Here is a 19,762-nt window from a genome sequence, read left to right as displayed (position 1 = left end):
TACCGGGGTTGTAGAAACAAGAATAGTCATTTATAGTTCGTCTGAACAGTACAAACATAGTATCTGCATGTTTCATTGCAGTTGTTAAAGCAATATCTGTTCTTGCACCTGGGTCAGCACTTTGGTTTCCAACTTCACCTGCAAAGTCTTTGACAGATATTTGGTGTATAGGGAACATAAGTGGAACTGCAATATATTTGGCAGCTAAAGCATTTGAAATATCTGGGTCCAACATATAGACTGCAAGTCTGCTTTCTATTCTCTTGCATTCAAATTTTTCGCATGTGAACTTAACTGGGTCCCAAGCAGTTCCAGCAGCATTGAAATAATAGTTTACTTCAGTGTTGAGGTTTGAGAAACCAAAGTCTAAGTCAACTTTGTCTTTGCAAAATTCGGCGAATGACGTTTTATTTGTTCCCTACGTCTGTAAGAGTGAATGGGTCTTGTGTTGGTGCAATGACTAAGTTATTTTTGCTTGGAGTAAGTTCGATAGAAATTTTTCCTGCCCAGTTTGGCAAGTATCTTAAAAACCTGAAGATGAGGAAAGATGACAAAGGAACTCTAAGTTTCAGTTTTACTTTGGTTACTGCTGCTGCAGTTTGTCCAGAAAGGTCAACATAAACTCCTGGAACGTTAGGGTCAAGTCTTCTTATTTTCTCAATAGTTGCATACTGGTCTGTTTGTTCTCTAGCTTGTGGTTGTACTGAGTTTCTCAAAGCGAACCATTCATAGTTTGCCCATGTTACTGTTTGAACTAAGTCAGAGTTAGAATATATCTTATATCCCATGAAAACTTCTGGAGCATATTGGTATCCGACATAGAAAATTCCATTGCAACCTTTCTTGTCAGACAACTTGGCAGAAGGTTTTATTTCAATGTCTTGTTCCACGTATAAGAATGAGTTGTCAATAGAAATATATGAAACCTGTCGCAAGCAATATCTACTGTTGTTGAAGAACCTTCTCCAAACTCACCTACATTTCCATAAGAAACAGCAGTTGTATATTCGTAAGTTCCAGGAACTATTTCTGACCTTCTAATGGCATTGTCGCATTCGTTATACCATTCGGAAACATTTCCATTCATGGCATCCAAAACTGTTGGCGTTATATTCTGAGCGGCGTACATTTCATATGGGTAAAAATATAGAATAGTTGGATTTATTGTCATAATAGAACCCACGTGGACCAAGCTTTACTTTCTTCCTGACTGAGTTTTTAACTCTTCTTTTTCCTTCATTGCCACTACTTTCACTAGATGAAGTTACTTCTTCACTACTTTCACTTTGTTCTACTCTTCTCTTCTTCTTTGGTGTCGCTTTTGGTAACTTGCCCTCTGCTTCAAGTTGTTGCATCTTTGCCTCATGTTCACTAGTATGTTGTAAATTTCATGTCCTTTTTGCCTTTGGGCTCTGGTCGCCCATCTCAGGTAACCTATATCCTAGAAAGATTTTGTCATAGTTTGTATTTGAGTCTTCGCGTATTGTTTGCATGACTCTTTCCTGAGTTTCCGGTTCAAGCTCTTCAAACAGAGCTTGTCCATATGGAATAAGCTCGTTTCCAAATATATGTTTTTGTAGCCATTCTGGTTTTCTTTCCATGTTACCAAAATATCTTTTGTGAATGGGAAAGCTTTTACCCAATGTTTCAGTCTTGCGTCATTTATTTCTGTAGTTGGTTTTATTTTGTCAAGGAACATGTTTTTCAATACTAACATTTCATTTGGTACTGTCCATTTGAGTTTTCTTAAATATTCATCCCTTCTCATTCATTGTCTGCAAAGTAAGTTTTTATGACATTTTGTAAACTTTCGTTTGCAAGGTCATGTACAATAGGTTCTCTTCCTTCTCTCCCTAACTTTCTTTCTAAACTCTTCACCAAATATACCATCTCTATGGTTCTGTGTAGTTCTTTGAGATAAATGTTTAGAACGTCAGGTGTTATATTTCCATCAGCCATGTTCATTTCATACTGGTCCAAAATATCTGCATGTTTCATATCTTTCAATGGCATTAAAGCCGCGCTGAAAATACCAGCTATAAATCTGGTTCACCATTCATTCCATTGCGTCTACAACTTCTTGGAATTGTGGTTGTAAGTTTATGAACCACCTATCCGGGTTAGCTTTATGACCCCATCTCATTGTAGTTCCATAGTCTGCAGAAACAAAAGTAGGTTTGTTTCCATATTGGTTAGGTTCTGAATGAACTTTAAACAATGTTTCATTTCTATATGTTTTGTTGAAATTTAACCTTTTATTTTCACCGAGTTCAGCCAAAGATTGAACGTTATATGCTCGTAAGTAAAAAGGGTTGTTGTATTTGTGTACACTTTCTTTCAGTTTTCCATTCTATGCTGAATATTTTCATCTGGTGTTGGAGTCTTTTGTATGTCGGCAAACATTTTTCGATATTCTTCTACTATGTCAGCCGAATTTTTCTTAGACTCTTGGAAAGATTCCATATTCACCTCATACTCTTGTTGAGGGTCAAGATTTTTCGGCTGTTCCAAATCTTCATCTGTTCTGTGAAGTTAGTTTCCAAAGGAGGGACTTGTTCGTTTCCTTCAGGCTCTTCTAGCTGTTGTTGCTGAACTATTTCTTCCATGTCTGGTTGTATCTGAACTTCTTCCTGTGGAGTTTCTTGTACCTCATCTGCTGGCATTTCATATATTCCGAGACCGTTTTTAACAAGTTCCCTATCTAAGTCATCCGCATATAACCTTTCTTCTTTCGTTCCGTCTTTATTTTTTACGCGTTTCATGAAGAGAGTTGAATTGTCATTTAGCTCTGACACCAAATATCTCGGAGTAAATTCAGTCATGTCATTTGGATGATATGCTATTAAATCATATCCCTTAGCGAGCTTGTATTTTCCAGGTTTGAAATTATATCCCATTTGGTGCTGAACCATAAAGCTAAATAGGTTCGGGTCAGTATTTCCTTCCTTGAACTTTCTAATAGCTTCTTTATATCTGTCACTAAAGTCAAGAGTATCTGGGTAACCATAATTTTCCTTTAAGCATTTTTAAGAAATCTTGGTTTCCTTGTTCTCTACTTCTTTTATGTCCTTGCTCTGTTTGTGGTTGTTGTGTGCAGTGTTTTGAACTGTTGGTTGTGGTGCAGGTTTTGAACTGTTGGTTGTTGTGTTGGTTTTGGTGCAGGGTTTTGAACTGTTGGTTGTTGTGTTGGTTTGGTGCAGGGTTTTGAACTGTTGGTTGTTGTGTTGGTTTTGGTGCAGGTTTTGAACTGTTGGTTGTTGTGTTGGTTTTGGTGCATGCCTGTGTCTGTGTCCATGTGACGATGTAAATGTTTAGGTAGTCCTGGTGCAGGTGCTTCTCTTGGAGGGTTTGGTGGTATATAAGTTCCACTAGCTAGTATATAAGTTCCACCAGCTGGTATATAAGTTCCACCAGCTGGCACATATGTTCCATCTGCAGCATAATGTCCTACCTGACTTTTCGTTTTTAAGAAAGCATTTACTAGGTCTGTTTTGGTCTGTTGTAACTCTTTTTCTTGACTTTCCACAACAGTTGCTCTAACGGCGTCATAGGCACTTTGAACTGCCTGTCTCGTTGCTGCATCTGTTATTTTCGTCATATTTTGTGCTACTTCTCTTAACTCTTTGTCGAAACCTTCAGACTTCAGTTTCTTTCCAGATGAGAAGTCGTTCACTAGTTTCACCTTACTATGAAGAGCTTCGAAGGCGTTCTTAAAGTCAGCATTTTTAAAGCTTCATTTGAACTGTCTTCATCCGCTTGTATTTTTGTCCTTATTGACCCTATAAGTTGGGCTGCTTTAGCGTTGGCTTGGGCATCTAACCAGTCATTGTTAGCTTTTATATATTCTGCGCTTTTCATTGCCTTTTGCATGGCTGCGTCGTTATTTTTACTTTCTTGTGCTAAGTTTTCATACTGTACGGTTTGGTTTTGCAACTGTAAAAGTTTTTCTGCCTTTACATTTGCTTCAACTTCTTTTTTATACTCATCGCTATCCATATATGTCTTCAGGCTTTTTGTTTTATCTCTTCATCTTTCAGTACTTTATATTGAGTAGTATGGTTTTTCAAATTTATAACATCTTGTTCCATTTTTGCTACTTCTGCTGCTTTTTCTGACACTTTTTTCGCATATTCCTCTGTACTTAGTTCTTTCAGTTGTTCTTCTTTCTTCTTTTTCTCTACGTTTAACTCATTGAGTTTCTTTGTGTGTCTGTCATATTCTAGTTTCTTTTCGTTTTCACTTATTTGTTCTGTATGTCTATGTTTGACTTTTTGACATCTGTTATTTGATTTTTGAGTGAACTCAAATTCATTTGACTTTGAGGGTTATAGCTGTTCCGTCTGCAGCTCCACCATAGCCTGCCATTTTCGCTAAAAGTGCCGCTCTTAAACCTCCACTCTGTGCACCAAGAACTCGGTTTAAAGCATAGGGTTGCTTGACATTTGTTGCAACATAGTGGGGTCATTCAGCATTTGTTGTTGCAACTGTTGTTGTGGTGTCAGTTTTACTATTGGATGTTTCAATGCTCTCTTCCTCTTACGTATATTCTTACGTAGCTTACGTGGCATTTTAAGTGAAGTTAAAAAGCGGTTTTTGACAGATGTTTATATGACACTTTTGTTCAGCACAAAAAACTACTCGGTCAAAGTGTTGTCAGTTTTGTAAAATAACCGTCCTATCTCATTCTATAAGGGGAAAGGCTTCTCAAAGTATACTTCCTTGGAACGCCTGTAACTTTTCCTGTAGCGACGATAGACCCTTACTTGTCCGGACAAAGTTATACTATTTTGAGTGCTCTACAAAAAAGTCAACGGCGACGACTCTCAAAAACCGTTGTGTAAAAAGTTTTACCGTTGGACAAAAAAGTATATATAGAAAACAAAAAACGTTTATAGTTCATTCAATATTTGAGATGGAACGGTTTGCCAACGGAGACTTTTCAATAAAATAAAAAAATAGAGGGGGTTACCGTTGACAAAAACCGTTTATTTTAAACTCTATATTTGAGTTTATTTTTCATAATGGAAGGAAGAAAAAGTGTCGCAAACAATTCGTCGACTACCTCTGCAGTTAAAGTTCCTACAACTTATGTCTCACCATTTCAAAACCCTTACGACCTCCTATAATACCAAAGCAACTTCCTCATACAATTCAAGACAATTTGTCCAACAATTTGAGTTCTTCTTCTCAAAACACAACAGATACAGTTGTCCAAACAGCACCAGAACAAGTTTCACATAGTTCTACAATTCAAGACAAATTGTCCAACAATTTGAGTTCTTCTTCTTCTCAAAACACAACAGAAACATCTGAAACAGATTTACAACCAGCACCAGAACAAGTTTCACATAGTTCTACAAGTATGTTAACAAGAGCACAATTTCAAGATTTAATTTCTCTTGAACAATATTCGAGTAACGAAACACAAACCGACGACTGTAACCTCTCGCTACCCGAATCCATTCAAAGAAAATACGCCATGAAAAGACTGAAATTGTTGTATAAACTTCTTAACAATTGGGGGGTCGAAGACAACTCAGACTATAGTGAAATGTTTAACAAAGTCATAGAATCTGTTAAACCAATTGAAAACGACATAAAAAATCCCGGTGTTCTTGTAGACCTTTTCGCCTCAAAATTACCAGTTACAACCAATCTAATAGCAACACAAGCTATAGAACAATTTATTTTATGTTTTCCCAAGCAATATAGACAACACCTGAGGGAAACAAGAATAGGAAAATTTCAATTGGTGTATCCTACAACATACAACTATTACGAAGAAGCAAATGAATATGGAGAACTCTCATTCCATTTCACACTTTCAGTTCCTGAGGGAGAAGAAAAAGCAATCTATCATGTACAATCTCTTGCAGGATGTGAAGGAAAACCACACATTATAACTACTGTTGCAATTGACAAACCTGCAAGAGTCGAAGACGATGTTTTGTTCGCGTCCATTGCTGGTTTTGGCATGGGAGAACCAATTCCAATTTCCCATTTCACAGAATACTCAGCACAACATTTTCAAAATGTAGAATTCGTGTTCTACGACCAGCAAAAGTTCCTGCTCACAAAACCAAAGAAACAATTTGTCTCAATATTTGTTGCTGGTCATGTGGCTGACAAAGAGCCATCAGATACTGACTATGAAGAAGAGGAGGAGGAAGAAGAAAACGATAGCGATGTCGTTCTTATCGAATAAAAACTTTAATTTCTTACTATATAATTTTTTTAGTTCTCCTCTAGGTTTTTTTAGGGGCTAGAAGGGGCGCAGCCCCTGGAAGCCCCACTCACCTGACCTTAGATGATGTCAGATATTCCGCGATTAATTAAACATTGTTTAAATCCTGAATGGGTTAAACTTCAATTTAAAAATGAAGATTGTGAATTATTAAATGAATATGAAAGCCAAAATAAGCTAATGAGGTATAAATATAATGATAAAGAATATTTAATTTCATGGAATCAATGGAGTCATAATCAAAGACCTCATAAACGAGAAGAAGAAATTGAAAATAATGAAATGGAAATCATTGATGACATTAAAGAGGATGGAATTCCTAAATTTTGTAGAAAAACCTTTAGAACTAAGTTAGGAGCATATAAACATAGAGTATTAAATCCTGAATATCTTAAACATCAATTTAAAAAGGAAGACTGTGAATTATTAAACGCTAATGAATATGAAAATGCTAAATCAAAACTGAGATATAAATATATTGGAAGTGATGAAAGGTGTAAAGATAAAGATAAAGTTTATTCAGTTTCATATAATAACTGGCACACGTTAGGGATAAGAAAACATTTAGGAGATTATGGGAAATGTTCTGAATTCTTTAAATCTAGTATGTACGAGAGAGTAAAAGAAATTAGAAATAATTATTTTCATGAATGAAAGATTCACTACCATAATGAAATAAAAAATAATTTTTTTAAAAATAAACTTTAAAAATTTATGTCTTACGAAAAATTAAAACTTAGTTATGTTTATTATTTTATTTTTTTATTTTGTATGAAATGAGCGTCAAAACTAACGATGTGAAAAATTCAGGATTCACAAATGAGGAAATAAAGGATATATTAGAGGAGGCGGGTTATGAAGTTGATAGATATTATTTAAGAAATTGTAAAAAATTCGCGGAGTTTTTAAATGAATTTGATTATGATGGAAAAATGAATAAAGATGATGTTATAAATTTCTTATATCCCACATCTAAAAAAGAAAAACCTAAAGAACCTGATGTTTTCTCTGAATATTATGAAGAACGGATTAAAGATGATGAATATAATGAAATTGAAAGGCTGGAAAAAATAAGAGATGAAATAGATGAAAAAATTAAGGAATTAAGAGAAGTTGAAAATGAAGTAGAGGGTGTAATGAATATCCCAGCTTCAGAATCAGAAGTTCAGAAATCTCATGAAGAAAGATATAAAAATTATGTCTTAGAATCAACACAAAATTTATTAGATGGTGAAATAGATGAAACACTTTCAGAAGAAGGAACTAAATTTATTCGTAAACATAAGTTACAATTTATTAATAATGAAGAATACCCTTGTATATTACTTTCACCACCTTTAGATTCTGAGAAATTCAAAAAAGCTCTTAAAAACGTGACATATGCAACTAATACGATTAAAAAAGAAGATCATGATATTTACACAAATTATTATTTAAATAAATGCACAGGTGTTGATAAAGTTTTTGATTTATTAGATAAAATATCAAAAGAAACCATTGGAACCTATAAAATTTTGTGTGATTGTGGTTTCATTATTGAAGATACCAATAATGTTTCATATGAAAGAACAGCACCGAAGGAAGACGAAGTGGAAAGGTCTATACCATTCGTTATTAAGAACATAAAAGATATGAAAACGTATAAGCATTATATTTATTCATTTATTTCAGAAAAAATGGAAGCAACCCATAAAACATCTTCTCATCATTTTATAGCTATTCATACATTCCTTTTCAAAGTTGTGAAATTAAATAAGACAGGAATTAGATTTAATGTATCAGGGTATGCATTCTTGAGTAAATTAAAATGTATTCGTCACGTCGCAGATGATAAAAATTTATGTGTTCTTAATTCATTTTATGGGCTTTAAAAAATAAACTTTATCTTTATTTATTTTTATTTATTTTTTATTCTTACATAAATGAACAAAAACGGAACCGCTAAAATGAATGATAATCAAATTAGAGCAGACGGTAGAAGGTTATTTAAACGCTTCTATAACATTCCTGATGGTGTTAATCCTAAAACTCGTAGAAGCTATTTAAATGAAGCAATAGATGCATATGACGGGTTTGACATTTCATCAGAAAGTGAGAGATTAGCGAGAATGTTAAATGTTAATATTGATTTCTATTATTGTGATCCTCAACCAGAAGATGTGGATATAAATAAGGTAGACTTTCCATTAGTGGAATCAATAATGATAGATCCAGAATTTGAAACAGTAAATATTTTATTAACACAGAGTCCATGTGGAAAACTTCACGCTGACAGAATAACAGACGTTGAAGCACTCACCGGCTATAAAGTTTGTCCATTTTGTAAAGAAGAGGTTTATTCTATCCGTGATGATCCAGAAAGGAAAAACCAAAGAAGATTTTTAAAGCATTGTGAGAAATGTAAAGAAAATAATGGAAGATTAATTCAAGACGTTCAATTGCAAAAGACACAGCAACCATATGCACCACATATTACGAAACAGAAGATATATCAGTGGTTATTAGCTCATAATTTGCAGGAATATTATCAACCGACAAGATATTATATTACTTTTGACTTTGAAACATTAGAGACTAAAGAAGAATTACAACTTTCTGAGTGTGCAACTTTGAATGCTTACTTAAAACCATTCATGGTATCATCAACGGTTAAATTAAACGATAAAACATATACGAGGAATTTTTGTTTAACTTCGAGTGATTCTTTTATTTCTGATTGGATTGAGTTTTTATTTTCAACCTGTTCATTAGTTGCCAAATCAAATATTGAACAATATGAAGAATTAATGAAGCCGCAAACGGTGAGGACTTTGTCTCATACATTAAATGAAAAACAGAAGGAAGCATTTAAAGAACTTCTAGATGAAGAATTTAATAAAGTGAATATCATAGGTTTTAATTCGGGAAAGTTTGATTTAAATTTAATTCTTCGTGATTTAAACACTGCAAAATGGAAAATAAAATCAATGCTGGGTTCTTCTTCTCAATTTAAGCAAATCATTGTAAAGAAAACAAACGTTCCATATGAATTGAGATTTATTGACATCAGAAATTATATAGCGGGTGGGACATTAGACCAATTCACTCAAGATTTCGGAAACAATAAATCACGTGTTAAATCCTTTTTCCCTTATCAATTCATCACATGGGAGAATTACGAAGAAGAATTATATAAAGTGGAACCATTCACGAAAGATTCATTTTATTCAGCATTAACTCAAGAAACTATATCAGATAGTGATTATCAAATATATCTCAATGATGCTAAAAATTTTAAGAATAGATTAGAATATTTTATTCATTATTGCAATAAAGATGTTGAAATTATGATTGACCCAATCGATAAAATTATTGAAGAAACATTTGTTTATAAAATTGATATGCTTCATAATCTTTCTTTATCATCGAATGCTTCAATGATTCGTTACGCTTTAGCATATAAAGACTTTAATCATAATGAAAAATATCCTGAGGAAGAGATAGAATCAAGTTTTGAATTAACGAAAAAGTATTGGAAATATAAAATTGAATCATATAAGAAACAAGATGAAAAAGCAGAAAGGGATACTAAAAATAATGTTTCAATGGATGATTTTCAATACTATCACGATTTAATCCTTTCATCTAAATGCAAAATGTGTGGTAAAGCGTTTACATATGCAAATAAACCAACATTAGATAGAATCGATAATGAAAAACCACATACCAAAGAAAATTGTCAGTTAATGTGTTGTTATTGCAATGTCGTAAAATCAAATAAAGATGAAGATGTTCAACGTTTAAGAATCAATTTAAGAAATTATGCATTAAAAAATAATTTACCAATGACTTTAGATTCAGTTGAAGCTTATCACATTCTCCGTAATGGAATTACTGGTGGTTTATCAAATGTTCAACATCGTGTTAATCTTAAAGGAATCACACACATTAATAAACTTTCATATAATCCAGAAACTAAAACTGTATCAAATGAGGACACCACCAACATCATGACTCATTTCGTTGGTGTTGACTTTAATTCATTATATCCTTCATCATTTTCATCTAATCCTCATGATTTCATTCAATATACTGACCATAAAATGTATATGCCGGGAAGATTGAATGGTGTTATCATTTGTGATACAGCAACAAAGAAAGCAAAAGCACTGGGAATTATTAGAAAGAAAAATACTTTATTCGTGGCTGAAGTAAAGGGTCACATTGATGAAAAATACATTAATGATTACATAAACTTTTTACCAATAATAAAAAACTTAGATATTATCACAGATGAAAAAACAATTGGTAATTTTATGTATAATTACATGAAATCAAACAATCTACCAGTTGACCAGAAACAGAGAAAATTAACTCAGTTAGCATCAACAAACAACCAATATCAACCATTTTCTTCTTATTATCTTTGGTATCTAATAGACAAGTTTAATTTTATCATTGATGACATTCAATCAATTTTAACATTTACGAAAAACACTTGTTTTAATGAATTTGCGAACGAATTTATGAACGAAAGACAAAAGGCTGAATTAGAAGGAAATAAAGGAAAAAGTTTATTTTGCAAGATTTCACTTAATGGATCATATGGTTACGATGCAATGAATACACAAAATTACGCAAAGACTAAAATAATGAATGCACAGAAGGCACACGTTGCATGTATGTCAAATAAGTTTAAAAACATAAGAGAAATAGGAGAGGATACGTATCAAGTGATGCTCAAAGATAGATTTTATAGATGTGATACATGTTTACAAGAGGCATTCTTTACTTTAGATAATGCTAAATACTGGTATTTGGTTTTCATTTATGATTTTATGTATAAATGTATGGATGTTAATCGTTTTCATTTCATTGAAGGTGATACTGATTCATCTTATTGGGCTATTGCTGGCGATCCAAATCTTCCTAACACTCAAGCATTTCAAGCAATTGTTACCGATAAACAATTTTATGATAAAAACATTTTCAAATTCGCACCATTTGATTTCTTCTGTTTTGATGAGAAATTTAAACCTAAATTAAAGAATAAAGTTGAAGAAAAAGCACATGAGAAGAAGTTATTGGGTTTAGCAATTGAGAAACAAGGTGATAACATGGTTGCTTTATGCCCCAAGTGTTATACATCATTCAACGGTTCAATTGATGGAAGTGATTTTAAAAAGATTGCGCAAAAAATGAAAGGAGTTAGTTTACGACAAAATAAACAATTAACACCTAAAAATTATTTAGATATAATAAATGATAAAGTGATATTTGATGGTCAGAATATTAATTTACAACTTAAAAACGGGTTAATGACTCGCTTAACAATCGGTAAGACTGCATTAACAGGAGCACACACTAAGGCTGTATGTTGTGAAAATGGATGTTGTATGCCATTTATTTAATACAATGCCACAGAAGTAATGAAAGGAACCGTTAATGATGGTTATCTGCTTTCTTATCATATAAATCTTGAGCAGTGAATTTAACATTATTTTCACTACTCATGACATAAACATTTTTACAGCTAATTTTTTTATTCGTTGTTATGTTTTCATCCGATGTTAAACCTTGTGGAAAGTTAGGAGGTTTATAATATAATGCATCCCCATCACTTCCCTCAACCGTTCCTTCAATACTTTCTATAGCAACAGTTGAGAAGAAGTTATGTGTATGTTCTTTATCCGCTTTCTTCATTAACTCACTATCCACATAAGTTTTATCCGCTTTCTTCATTATGTCGTTTAGGAAACCATCAATGAATTCCTCATTTAAATTAAATCTTCCAATCTTCAAAACTTTAGGAAATGCATTTAATGCGTAATATCTCTGTTCTTCTGGTGGAATTGATGTTATATCATCCGTTATTCCTTTAATTTTTGAATTCATAAATAAAATTTCTTTTATATTTGATATCACTGCACCACCTTTGCAAACGAATTCGAAATGGTCATTTTTCAATACTATCTCCAAATCTCCATATTTCAACCTTTGCGTTTGTTCTGCCATCTTTGAATTATATGCATATGTGGCGTATGTAATGGTCTGAAGGACCTGGGTGCTTTGCGCCTTAAGTTGTTGTGGTTGCTGTTGTTTAATCATTTATTACAATTTAAAAATAAATATTTAATCTGTTATCTCATCAGCTATTTTTTCTATTTGAAATTGCCATAATATTTCATTCATAAATTCTAAATCACAATCAAATAGGTCAGTTATTCTAAATTTAATATTTGATAAATCTTTTGAATGAAGAATAAATGAATTCCCGGATAATTGAAACGGATATGATAAAGAAAATGTGTTTAAGTTGATGGATAAAATGTTTTGTATTGATGGGTAAGAGTTAGGGTCTAATGTTTGATGTGAAAATCTCATTGGGGTATTAACTTTATCACATTTGATTAAAATGAAATTGGAACCAGTGTCAGAATACAAAACATCCCCAACATCTTTTTCAAAATTTAATATCCCCAACAATGAACGAAGATGAGGAGTACAAAATTTAATTTTCAGCGGGAATTTAATAAGGTTATTTATTTCATCAAGTTCAAAAAGTTTATCAGGTTTTGATTTAAAATTTTCTTCATACCATACGATAAATGATTCATTTAAATAACTTAAAATCGTGTTAATATCCCATTTCGCGATCACATTATTTATATACATATCATACGTTTTTTCATGGTCATCTTTAATAAATGATATATAATCTGAAGGGTCTAAAAGAATGGGATTAAATTTACCACTCACAGAAACGAGAGTAACATTATAAATTCCGCTAACTGTTAAATTTAATTCACAGCTATTATTCGAAATAATATTGATAATTGACATTTTTATTACGATTAAAAATATGGTAAAGCGTTATTTTCCAGTGATAAATAAAACTAGAATAAGATTACCTCAAGAATTCATAAATTCAACGAATAAGAAATTCATTCATGTTATAAATTTTAGTGTTTTCAGAAAATATGAGTCGATGTCATATTCATCAACGGGTTATATTTCACTTCATTCAAATTTAGTTCAATCAAACCCATATAATGACCATTTCATAAGATTTTCAGATGGTATTAAAAATGTAATTGATAGATTAAAATATGAACAGATTGACAATATCGAATTTTTGGAATTTTGGTTTAAATATCCCGATGGAAAAAAGATTGAAGTTAAAGATAAAGCTGATACTATAACAAAAACAATTACAATAACTGATCCAGATAGTGGGGAAAAAAAAGAAATAAAACAAACGATAGAAACTGGTGAAAGGTCAATTATTATTGATTATGATTCAAAGGATTATTATTCGATAATGTTAATGCTTGAATATTAAATAGCCTTAACAAAGAATTTTTCAAGTGATATTTTATATTCATCAACTATTTTATTATAAATATCATTATATGTTAAATGAAGTTCAGTTGTTGTCCCATTCTTTGATATCTTAATTGTGCTAATATCCTTTATAGGATTTATTTTTGCAACTATTCCACAGCATGAAACCTCATCATCTATGAAAAATTGAATCTTAACGTCTGAATCTTGAACATCACAAAGAATGGCGATAATGTGAATTAATGATTCATAAGGTAAAATAATTAAACCGGATTGATCAATTAAATTTATTATTGAATCATAATTATTAATTATTATATCACGGTAAATTTTCATTAATTCAAAATTAATGTCTATTTTATATGGGTTCTCGATGTTTGATGAAAGAGGTGCTGGGTATGTTGGATAAGTGGGAATTTCAACAGGTTCTTTACCAGGTTCAGATAAAATGATTGGGTCTTCATTCTCCTCATTCTTCGGTAAGTCACGAGTTAATAAATTTGGTTGAGTTGCTGACCTTGTTAATTCAGGGCTAACATTAACTTTAACATTTTGAATAATTCGTGATTTATCATCATTTACGTTATAACCAACCGTAATCTCTGCTTTTGCGTTAGTGTTCTTTTGACTAGTGAAACGTCTTCTCATTTATATTCGAATAAAAAAAATATATTTAAACTTTTATTTTGCCGGAACTTTTGAATCTATTATTCCCTGTATTTGTTCATGAAGTTGATTTTTAGCTGTTTCATCAAAATTAATAGACCGAATATATTCATTAATTGCATTCTTATAATCAACTGATTTCTCAAATTTTCTTTTATCTGATTCCTTAACTAAATCATAAGTTAAACCTCGTTGCTGATATAATGGTTTCTTAATTAAATCTTTGAATGCTTGAGATAAAGCACCTGATGCAATTCTTGCTACTATAATTGGTTGGAATTGCTGTTTAAGTTCATCTTTAACATTTGCGAAAACTGGATCGAATAAAGCAACTTTAAAGAATTTCTTAGCTGAAATTTCAGGTCTAATGTTTGCATATTGACTATCAAACTGGTTTGAATATCGTGGTAATCCATCCGGTCCCTCTTCAATAGCATTTAATTCCTCATTGAAATAAGAATATGGATTATGACGGTATGAATTAATTGGACCATTTTCACCTTCTCCAATGTATTGTTTAACAGCTTTTCCATTTTCATCAAATTGCATAGGATAACGTTCATTATATGCTTTACGTTTAGGATAATCAGATACAGTTAATTTATAACCATTTATGACTTTAATATTACCTTGACCATCAGTAACGAAAACTTCATTTATACCATCAGGTTTTCCATTTGGACCCGTAATGTCTGCTTCGTGTGCTTCCCAATTTGGACCATGACGTTTGGCATATACTTGAGCTTCTGGTAATTTAAAACATTTCTCATTTGTTTAACATCTTTTGAAGACCAGCAACAATATGAACTAATTCTTTCATTCCATCAGGAACTTTCATAGTTCTATTATATACCCCCTTTTGTTTGTCCCTTGTTTTAATGGAACCTGCATAAGATTTGCTATTTCTGTCATGTTTAATTATAAATAAAAAATAAAAATTAATTATAAAAAGTTAATCAAATTTAACACCCCCTTTATTTAAATCAACTATTATTTTTCCATGTTCACCTAATTGCTGATATTGTGTGTAAAGTTCATTAATGCTCATTGGTAAATTCACTTGATAAAGCATAACGTTCAACTGTTGACGACTAAACCTACTGAAAATGAAAAGTGTTGATAGATTTGATTTAATGTTTGTGCTTAATGCTTTGAAATATTGAACAGCCATAAAAAATGAACACTGAATGTGTCGACATTGAGTTAATAACTGATTAAAATATGATTTCTCATTTGTTATTAGTTTTGATTTCACTGCATCATCTAGAAAAATGAGTGAATGCAAAAATTCTTTATCAAAATTTGAAATGGAAAGTGTTTCAAATAATTCATCCCGTTGTTTATCAATAATTTTATCCTCTAATCCTTGCTTCTCGATTGTATTATATAATTCTTTATACATTAAAAAGTTTTTTAAATAATCTTCTGCTTCTTCTTGTGATAAATAAATAATTGGAATTTTGATTAAATGCTTTAAAGATTCAAATGTATCATCTGAAGGTGAACCTGAACGGTTGATATAAATTAACACATGTGAATGGGGGGAAGTGTTAGCAATAATGATAATTTGTTTTAATATCGTTAATGCTTTACCTTTATTTTGTTTACCAATTGCTGCAGTGATTGAATTTAAGTAACATTCAGAATATGGAATTTTCATTAATTTTTCCTTAGATAGAGCATTTCTATTATCACTCAATGCTTCATTAATCATATCATCTACGTATGTATTATATACTCCCGCTAATTCTTCATAAGGGGTGGATGAATTTAAATCCATTTAATCAAAAATAAATTTATAATTTTAAACATTTCTATTCATCAATATTTCATCATATGAACTTCTATACTGTGGTGGTGTACCTGTTGGATGATATTTCAAACCTTCATCCGGTGTCCATGTCCAATATGTAGTCCTAGTAAACCAAACCTGAGGAGGATTTGTCACCTTTGAACAGTAAGTGTCATTTTCACCCTGAATGATTGGATAAGCTTTCACTTGTACTGTAACTTGTGAGTTGAAAGTTTCTAATCCATCAAAGAATATACCCGCTCCATCACGTTGAACTGGAATAGTGCATAAGAATGAAGTTTGGTCTTTCCATGTTCTAGCTAATGGCGCGCCATTATCATCATTCAGTGGTCTAGTTAATGAGTCCTCATATTCTTCCGTGCATTCATTCACTCCATCTAAATCAGAAGCTTGAAGCATACGTGTAAAGAATATGTCACCCACTGTGGTCATCGCTTGATCGGGGAAGTTTCTGGAATCTATAGTGACCTGAAGACCTCGAAGCATTGGATTTTCTAAAACTGTTCTTTGCATTGCATTTTTCGGAAATGTTAACACAACATCTGTAACATTATGAAGAGCATATGAGAAATCTGAGCTAATACCTTCAGGAATGATGCAACCTCCATTTAGTGAACGAACGTCAATATGTTGAGCTGGAATCATGAATGGATCTTCCTTACTGAATAAACGTGGTATTGCTTTAACTGATTCTTCAATTAAACCGTATCCTGGTGTAATACATTTATCCTCTAAAACCTCCATCTTTGTGCATGAAATAATAACGTCATCAACTGTTGCGTCAGCAGATGTAGCGGCTAAGCTTGTGATTAATTTGGCAGGAAGTCCGATTTGTTGGAATTTGCGATCATATTTATAAACATGATTCATAATCTTTTCATAATTTTCATCAGTTATCTTTTCATAAACGTAATTTTGTAAATCAGCAACTCTTAACGGGTCAACCTGACAAAATACTAAAGTATCCCTGTAAACATAATATTTAAGAATGATATCACCAAATGATTTAGGATAATCATCGAACGCCTGAAATGCTAACAAATCATTTACCGGAATAATCATATCAAAAGTGACATCAACTTCTTCATTTGCTTTCTTGAAAACTTCTGAAGGGTCAATATATTTACCACATACTGAGTTATCATATTTTTGAACATTATTATATAACGAATGAACAAACTTTTTAACTTTCCTTTCTGATTTCGGTTTATATGTTGCAAATGCGAAAGATTCACGGGCGCAATCCATTTGAAGATAACCGGCATCACCTCTTTCAGTTTCTACTTCTAATTGTTTAAAGCTTTGATTTGATGATTTGTAACCAACGAATAAACGCATACATTTAAAAGCGGCATCACATGTGAAAGCTTTATTTGAAACAAGAGTTGCTTTAACTTTGCGTTTAATATATGTGTCACCTAATTGGTTCACATCATGAGCCGGATTTGTAATTCTTAAATGAGTTTGTTTATCATCAAAATATGGAGTATCAGAGTCATAGCATGAACTTTCAAGTTCTCTATAATATCTTCTACCGTCATTCTTTGCGAATATTTCATTTATCTTTTCGAATGAATGAAACACATTTCCATTAATTGGTTTAGTGTTTGGCACTAAATAGTTAGTCGTCATTTATTAATAAATAAAAAAATCAAAATTAAAAGATGGAAATGAATTTTTAATTTTAATGAAATAATCAACTATGGCTGCAGGTATATTTAAGAAACTGTGGGATAGAGTAAAAAGAGGGGCGAGTAAAGTTTGGGAAACATTGAAGAAGGGAGCAAATTGGATATTTAAGAATAAAGAAGCAATTAGTGACGTAGCTGAATCAATAACACCAAAAGCTGCCCCAATAAGAGAAATATTAAATAAAGGAGAAAAAGTTTATCAAAGACTTCAACCGATACTAAGATAAAAATAATATTTATTTATTTTTTCCACTATCTACCTCCTATTTTATTAAGTATTCCTTCAGCAATTCCACCAATTGCGTTACCTGCTTGTGCTCCCATCGCTGGATTACCTGCTTTAGTACCTAATACTCCACCTATGATAGTTCCTGCCGTTTTCGCTACTGGTGCCAAAAAGTTTGCAACAGGTTTAATAACCTTTTTATAAACCCAACCCGCAGCTTTCTTAATTCCATCCCATAATTTTTTAAAGAATCCTGCAGCCATTTCTGATTTAATATTAATTAAAAAATATATTTCATCACTTATATTCTAATTTTTATTTAATGATAAATGAAACCGATTTTAAAAATAAATGAAACAGAGGAGGAAGAAATAAATGAAAGTGAAAATGTTCAACAAAAAATAAACGTTGTTAAACCAATTACTGAAATAAAAATTTTTTCATCTATTGAAGAATTTAATGACTATTATGCTAATAATAAAAAATTATTTGAAAAATTGACAACATGTAAATTGAATAAAATGTTTAAAGTTGATGGATTCAAAATTTCAAAAATAAAAGGAGTGGTTAGTTTGAAATCTATTCCTCAATCAAGAATCACCTCATTAATGAAAATTGATGATTTAACAAAAAGAATGGAAGAGATTGAAGAAAGAATGAATCAAATAATTGATTTCATAAATTCAAATAATCATTAGTTTCTTAAAGTTCAATGTTGAACTCATCAAATTCTTCATCATCATTATCTTTAGCGAGTTTAATTACTCTTTCAACTCTATCTTTTGATAGTCTTGCGTTTAATTTTTTCTGAAGTTTTTCGTTACCAAGTTCTAAAATTTTACATGGATGATATTTAAACTTGTTAAATTCTTTTTCCTCAGTTTTAATCATTAATCTACAAAGAACTTTAGTGACGTGGTTTTGTTGTTTAAACCACTTATCCTTAATATTTGTTATAAATTCAATATTCGGAATTAATTCCCAAATTTTTGAATTTTCGATTAATTTACCATCAAATGCAAAAGCAATGGGTTTAATATTAAACTTACCTTTATAAAATAAACTTTCTATGCAATCATCAAAATAAACGTCTACTTGTTTAACCTGGGTGAGAATTGGTGAAAGTTTATCCATTAATTGATTCACAGTCATGAATTTTGTTCCGTTCATTTCATACAAAATAAAAAAATAAAATAATAAACATAACTAAGTTTTAATTTTTCGTAAGACATAAATTTTTAAAGTTTATTTTTAAAAAAATTATTTTTTATTTCATTATGGTAGTGAATCTTTCATTCATGAAAATAATTATTTCTAATTTCTTTTACTCTCTCGTACATACTAGATTTAAAGAATTCAGAACATTTCCCATAATCTCCTAAATGTTTTCTTATCCCTAACGTGTGCCAGTTATTATATGAAACTGAATAAACTTTATCTTTATCTTTACACCTTTCATCACTTCCAATATATTTATATCTCAGTTTTGATTTAGCATTTTCATATTCATTAGCGTTTAATAATTCACAGTCTTCCTTTTTAAATTGATGTTTAAGATATTCAGGATTTAATACTCTATGTTTATATGCTCCTAACTTAGTTCTAAAGGTTTTTCTACAAAATTTAGGAATTCCATCCTCTTTAATGTCATCAATGATTTCCATTTCATTATTTTCAATTTCTTCTTCTCGTTTATGAGGTCTTTGATTATGACTCCATTGATTCCATGAAATTAAATATTCTTTATCATTATATTTATACCTCATTAGCTTATTTTGGCTTTCATATTCATTTAATAA

At 31.4% G+C, this 19,762-nt stretch overlaps 7 protein-coding genes and 2 pseudogenes across 9 annotated transcripts, besides 3 other annotated features; 5 read left to right on the top strand and 4 right to left on the bottom strand.

Moving 5' to 3' along the window:
- Positions 1-2,200: part of a mobile genetic element that runs on past the window's edge.
- On the bottom strand, positions 57-788 carry TVAGG3_0135780 (annotated as a pseudogene). The gene has a single exon. A coding segment is annotated over exon 1 (732 nt).
- Positions 2,201-2,793: 593 nt separating the features above from the next.
- TVAGG3_0135760 lies at positions 2,794-3,870 on the bottom strand (annotated as a pseudogene). The gene has a single exon. A coding segment is annotated over exon 1 (1,077 nt).
- A 1,681-nt stretch (positions 3,871-5,551) lies between these two features.
- Positions 5,552-6,205, top strand: TVAGG3_0135750 (attachment subunit-related family; the record flags this gene model as incomplete). Its single annotated transcript, XM_051224114.1, has 1 exon — positions 5,552-6,205. The coding sequence occupies one exon, from the start codon at positions 5,552-5,554 to the stop codon at positions 6,203-6,205; it is 654 nt and encodes a 217-aa protein (XP_051109100.1).
- Positions 6,206-6,937: 732 nt separating this feature from the next.
- Positions 6,938-7,435: a mobile genetic element.
- A 1,010-nt stretch (positions 7,436-8,445) lies between these two features.
- On the top strand, positions 8,446-9,752 carry TVAGG3_0135730 (DNA/RNA polymerase superfamily; the record flags this gene model as incomplete). The annotated part of the gene is made up of 1 exon (XM_051224113.1): positions 8,446-9,752. A coding segment is annotated over one exon (1,307 nt), but the record flags the coding sequence as incomplete, so codon positions are not given.
- A 76-nt stretch (positions 9,753-9,828) lies between these two features.
- On the top strand, positions 9,829-10,795 carry TVAGG3_0135720 (DNA/RNA polymerase superfamily; the record flags this gene model as incomplete). The annotated part of the gene is made up of 1 exon (XM_051224112.1): positions 9,829-10,795. A coding segment is annotated over one exon (967 nt), but the record flags the coding sequence as incomplete, so codon positions are not given.
- A 278-nt stretch (positions 10,796-11,073) lies between these two features.
- On the top strand, positions 11,074-11,634 carry TVAGG3_0135710 (DNA/RNA polymerase superfamily; the record flags this gene model as incomplete). The annotated part of the gene is made up of 1 exon (XM_051224111.1): positions 11,074-11,634. One exon carries the CDS (start codon positions 11,074-11,076, stop codon positions 11,632-11,634), a length of 561 nt encoding a protein of 186 aa, XP_051109097.1.
- A 34-nt stretch (positions 11,635-11,668) lies between these two features.
- Positions 11,669-16,613: a mobile genetic element.
- Positions 13,562-14,167, bottom strand: TVAGG3_0135700 (uncharacterized protein; the record flags this gene model as incomplete). The annotated part of the gene is made up of 1 exon (XM_051224110.1): positions 13,562-14,167. A coding segment is annotated over one exon (606 nt), but the record flags the coding sequence as incomplete, so codon positions are not given.
- Positions 16,614-17,748: 1,135 nt separating the features above from the next.
- TVAGG3_0135680 (uncharacterized protein) lies at positions 17,749-17,964 on the top strand (the record flags this gene model as incomplete). The annotated part of the gene is made up of 1 exon (XM_051224109.1): positions 17,749-17,964. The coding sequence occupies one exon, from the start codon at positions 17,749-17,751 to the stop codon at positions 17,962-17,964; it is 216 nt and encodes a 71-aa protein (XP_051109095.1).
- A 25-nt stretch (positions 17,965-17,989) lies between these two features.
- On the bottom strand, positions 17,990-18,226 carry TVAGG3_0135670 (N-acetylmuramoyl-l-alanine amidase family; the record flags this gene model as incomplete). The annotated part of the gene is made up of 1 exon (XM_001283509.2): positions 17,990-18,226. The coding sequence occupies one exon, from the start codon at positions 18,224-18,226 to the stop codon at positions 17,990-17,992; it is 237 nt and encodes a 78-aa protein (XP_001283510.2).
- Between the last annotated feature and the right edge of the window lie 1,536 nt (positions 18,227-19,762).

This window comes from Trichomonas vaginalis, chromosome IV (genome assembly GCF_026262505.1).
Source record: "Trichomonas vaginalis G3 chromosome IV, whole genome shotgun sequence".
Classification (NCBI taxonomy): Eukaryota; Parabasalia; order Trichomonadida; family Trichomonadidae; genus Trichomonas; species Trichomonas vaginalis.
Note: the sequence above shows the minus strand (reverse complement) of the source record. Positions and strands in the feature narration are given on the sequence as shown.